A 5,000-nucleotide genomic window follows, 5' to 3' on the forward strand; every position below is an offset into this window, starting at 1 on the left:
GGTACGTGTGTGTGCGTACGTGTGTGCGTACGTGTGTGCGTGTGTGTGTGTGTGTGTGTGTGTGTGTGTGTGTGTGCGCGCGCGCGCCCTGCGTCTGTTCAAGATGACTCATCATTGGAGTAAAAGTAAAACCAGATATAGCATCCGTACACCTGTTACTAAGGTAACGACGCTGGGAGTTACACATCAAACTTGTGTGTTCCATTTTATCACAGACTTCCTTGTCTGATTTTAAGATGTTTCGTCAGTAATCAATATGTTGTCGATACTTAATTACATGATCTATCATCTTTATCAAATAATGGGAGAAACTTGTCAGTGTTCACCACACCTCAACACATAAAGATAAAAAAACAGTACGTCAAAACAACTAATATACGGGTCATAAACGATATTGATGTGGTCATTTCAGACCACTCATCCTAGTCTGTGTTTAGACAAAGACATTTACCGTTCACGAAATCACATGCAAGATTATTGAACAGAGAGACCCATAAACTACAATACATTGTACATCTATTGAGAGAAATGGCATTCACTCTGTCAGCTATAATATGAAGTCAATCATGATACCACGTCAAGAAGTAGATTGTCGTTATTTTGTCGTGCACAGTAATCTTACTGGGTGTGATTTATGCAAAACTGATAAAAGGCGTCGTGATATGTGTCCAGCGAATAATATTATCCACGCAATAATATAGGATATGATACGCGTACACTCCTCGGTGGAAGATTATGAAAAGGAGTAGGAGGCGGGAGAAGGGATGAGGGGACTCGGAGGAGGCATAAGGTGATCGGATGAAAAGAGAAGAGAGAAAAAATGATTAATAAATTAAAACACGATAATGATGGTATTGGTGGTGTCAAAATGAGAGCCGCTAGTGATCAAATTCAAGGTAGTGTAAAAATTTGAGCCGCCGCTAGTGATCAAATTCAAGTTTAAAATTTCATGATGTAATTCTATGTAGTATCTGGTGATTTAAGAAGTAGTTTCAATGCTGTGGGCTCATTACACACAGTCCTTGTGTAGCTTAGCTCAACGATTTATTATAATATGACATATACAGATATTATAATACCAGTGTCTTTTGCCTCAGCTGATATAGTATTCCAAGATAAGGCAAATTTGGATAGATAATTGAAGAGAAACAATTTACTGTGGTGTTTATGAATCACAATGGTTGGATAAGATGATGATGATGATGATGATGATGATGATGATGATGATGATGATGATGATGATGATGATGATGCAATGGAACTGTGTAGAATAGTAACGGGAAAAACTGTGCGAGCGAAAAAAAAGAGTCGATGAGACGTGTATGGCTTATTCTAGTTCGTGTCGACGTGTTCTGATTTTACACCACGTTATTTTGTAATGTGTGTATACGTGTGAAGATGACGTAGTGTAAAATTGGAACACGGTCGTCAGAAACTAGACAATATGGCTGTGCGAAAATCATACTGCCTGGCATCTTTAAATATCGCATGTACGTATACATGAATTGAAGTTAATAATACACATATAGTGGTTTTATATATGATGTGTGTGTGTGGGGGGGGGGGGGTACTAGAAAGTAAGTAAACATGGATGTGCCCACCAAATAGTTCACTTTTCAAGAAAATACATAAGCAAGGGTCCTCTTTCCAGTCTAAAACGTCCAAGTAAATACGAGATGGCTAAATTTTGGCTCGAGTAGTGGACAACGTTATTTTCCATTTTTGTGATAATACATGTAATAGAATACTATTCTTTACAACTCAAAATCCAACAGAAAAAATAATATACTTTGCTGTATTGTGACCTAAAATCCCAGTTTTATGTAACTGTTCGAAATCACCGATGGCAGTTTTGTCTTTTATGTTAATCACCAATGCCAGTGTTAGTGTCTTGAAATATTTCGAGACGACTGTGTACAAGAAAATCAAAACTGAAAAAAGTTCACTCTTTCCTTGCCTTAATTAAGCTCACCTCGAGTGTTTTTGTAATTCTTTAGTTCCTTATAATCTCATGCATCTCCGATTCTTAAGCTGAAGATTATTGAAATCAATAATGTAATACAGATTTGTGAAAACATTACATGACTTTTTTATGATACGTCATAACGACAGTCTGTTATCCCAAGGTGTTCAAATCTTGTATCATGTAAAGATCACACGTGACGTAGATAATACTTGACGTGTCCAATTTCCTGTGATATAAAATAAAAGTTCCGGATATCCCACCTTCCGATATCCAACCTTCCTGTGCCGCTAGCTTATATGATATTATATCCTAGTGTATATGTGTATGACTAGTGCTTCGGGGTATATAACATTCTCCAAAGCATATTCTTCCACTTCAGTCTTAGCTCAGACATCTAAAAGTATTAGTGGTCTGAGGTCTTAGACAGTGCCGTAAAAGAGTAAGTGTTTTACGACGATGGTATATGATAACATGTCTATGCATTGTAATAAAAGTTTGTGTTAAATATTTTGTTTGACAGTCGAAGTTACGAACCTAGAAAATAGAAGAAAAAAACTTTCTCTTTCTTCAATTATTTTTATCTGTGGTTTTCCAATAAACTTGTGAGATTGAATTAGGCTTATTTGCATGACATATTATGAATTCACTTGAGGAAAGTTTTTCTTAAAATTATATAAATTTCTACTCTGAAACTGTTTGAGAGTCCCGAGGAGTTAAGTTTCCGTTGCATGGGACCCCAAGCAGCACATGCTGGAATCAAATGACTACTACACTTTAAAGGAAGGGGGGGGGGGGGGACTGGTTAAGGGGAGGGGGATCGGAGAAGGTGAGGGGAAGGAGCATTATAATTAAGATAATGCTATAAGTTATGTATTTCATAATTTTTACTGTGTGCAGTCTGCTTTATTTTATTTTCACAATGGTACATGTATATTTAAAGATCATTTTAAATTTTTTTTATTTATTTATTCATATACCATCAAACAGGCATTGCCCTATAACAGAAGGGGAGGGTTCAGTGTTAGTGCACGTGTAAACCAGAGTAACCTGTTGAAAAACTGAGCTGTTCGGTAGAGTCAAACTGAACGAAACTGTTCTTACTTACAGTGTGGTAAATTTAATCAAACCGTGAAATTTAATGACCCTGACTGCAGTGGTAAGAGGCAAGTGGTTTAACCACTCAGCCAACGACAACCCTGACTCTGACAACCCTGTACACTGACTGTAGTGACTTGTAAGCCCTTATATTAGGGTTGGGCAATTCCTTGCTTCGACTTGTTTTTGATATTTTTTACACCATGTGATTACATATCACTCTAATAAAAATACTAATTATGGGAATTATAGTTGTTCTATGTACAAATGTTCAAACATCACCAACGTTATCATGTCTATTGAAATGAAATTTATTAACACTTACAATACATTGTATATACATTGCGATTGAAGAGATAATGTGAATATATCAATTATTTCTGATAGACAACAAAATGCATGTAATTATTATTCCTCTCAAATAAAAAAAAAAGAAAAGATGTAAGAAAGGTCCTATCAGTAATCAAAACTTTTGTACAAAGATAAATATTCTTTTGAAAATTGATTACATCTTATTTACCAAAACCATCATCAGTATAAAAAACAAAAAATTTTTTTTTTAAATATTGGTGTTGCCTTGGTTTATACATGCATCTTCTCAACATTCTTGTAAACCAAAACACATATTTGCACTGACGGAACGAAATATGAAGTGATCACATTTTGGACGGTGCCTTAAAGAGGCTTGTGGTTAACAACATTCTTTTCAATAGAGTCTTGTACATATTATGGATTCTGATGTGTGAGTAGAAATGGAAAAGTGATATCGTTAAGATTGCTTGCCGAGTCTTTGATATGATATAAATGCTGTTTCTGTTTGTGATAACAAAGTCTAGTGGAGAGGGAAGGTTTTTGTCGGTAAAGGCCATACCAGCTCTGAAAACAAAAACAAAAAAGATAACAGTTAAGGTGATGATAATTATTATACCTCACACAAGCAAAGTTGAACAAGTCTGAACAGAAACAATGAAATTAATACCCTTGTCATTCTTCATCACGACAACATGTATCTATGTCTCTTGTTCTGTGGTGCTCAAAATACAAGTCAAAACATTCAAAATTGTCAACATTTTTTATTTTTTTACAATTTTTCATAAATTATGTTTGAACAGGTACAACTATATATTTTATTCCTGTGTACATTTCTTCATTCAGCTGGAAAATATGTTGTTATTACTAATCTTTCAACTTATAGTGAAAAGGCCCCTAAGGACATACTTATTTTCCTTGGCTGAGTGAAGGAAAATATTAGGGAATAACATCCGATCATGTTATCCGGAGACTGACCAACATTCAAGAAGAATAAGATCATATCAGTGAGAAAAAAAATATATTAAAATTCATTTGTGACACAGGTATCGTAATAATACATGACATAGATTTGATATATAAACCACTCAACGTGATTGCATTAAAATTTTAAAATGTATCATATGCACTGTCGAATAGTCAGCTCTAAAAGAGAATTATATGTAGAGCAAATTAATAGAAAATGGTATTCATTGAAAGTCGCCTGACTTACATATTTTAGATATTTTAAGCTAGAAGGCATTCCATGCTGCTGCCCTTAGGTAGCAATGAGAGCATCAAAAGCATGCACAGGTAATAATAAATTTAGAACTTTGTTCGATCAAGGGGGGGGGGGGGGGGGGGGGGGCTGAAGTGAATGCGATTTCTGAACTTCATTTTCACACTTTTAACCAAATTTGGAAAACTTTCACGTCATCAATGATAACAGGCTCTGTATTTACTACTGAGATGTTGATAAGTTGATTAAAATTTACTTCTAATGTGATATACAGTACTGTGTTTCCAGTAGTATTGTGTTTGCCATCATGTTTTTACATTGCATCGATCGTTGTGATGTGACCTCTACTAATATTATTTTCATAAAATGGTTTACATCATTATATAAATGTGTCGATGTCACACTTGTGAA

The 5,000-nt window shown here is 35.0% G+C and overlaps 2 protein-coding genes across 3 annotated transcripts in view; both read right to left on the reverse strand.

The window, feature by feature from the left end:
- Window positions 1-5,000, reverse strand: part of LOC144434925 (arsenite methyltransferase-like) — a 320,525-nt gene that overhangs the window by 185,824 nt on the left and 129,701 nt on the right. The window lies entirely within an intron of this gene.
- LOC144435586 (testis-expressed protein 47-like) overlaps window positions 3,438-5,000 on the reverse strand; it is an 18,883-nt gene continuing 17,320 nt past the window's right edge. The window contains exon 8 of one of the 2 annotated variants that reach the window (XM_078124173.1): window positions 3,438-3,937. In XM_078124173.1, coding sequence (XP_077980299.1) covers window positions 3,894-3,937 — 44 coding nt within the window. In that variant the 3' untranslated portion in view covers window positions 3,438-3,893. The remainder of the gene's footprint in view (window positions 3,938-5,000) is intronic. The other variant, XM_078124174.1, reaches the window with a different exon arrangement.

The sequence above is a fragment of the Glandiceps talaboti genome, chromosome 5, assembly GCF_964340395.1.
Source record: "Glandiceps talaboti chromosome 5, keGlaTala1.1, whole genome shotgun sequence".
NCBI classification, from domain to species: domain Eukaryota; kingdom Metazoa; phylum Hemichordata; class Enteropneusta; family Spengelidae; genus Glandiceps; species Glandiceps talaboti.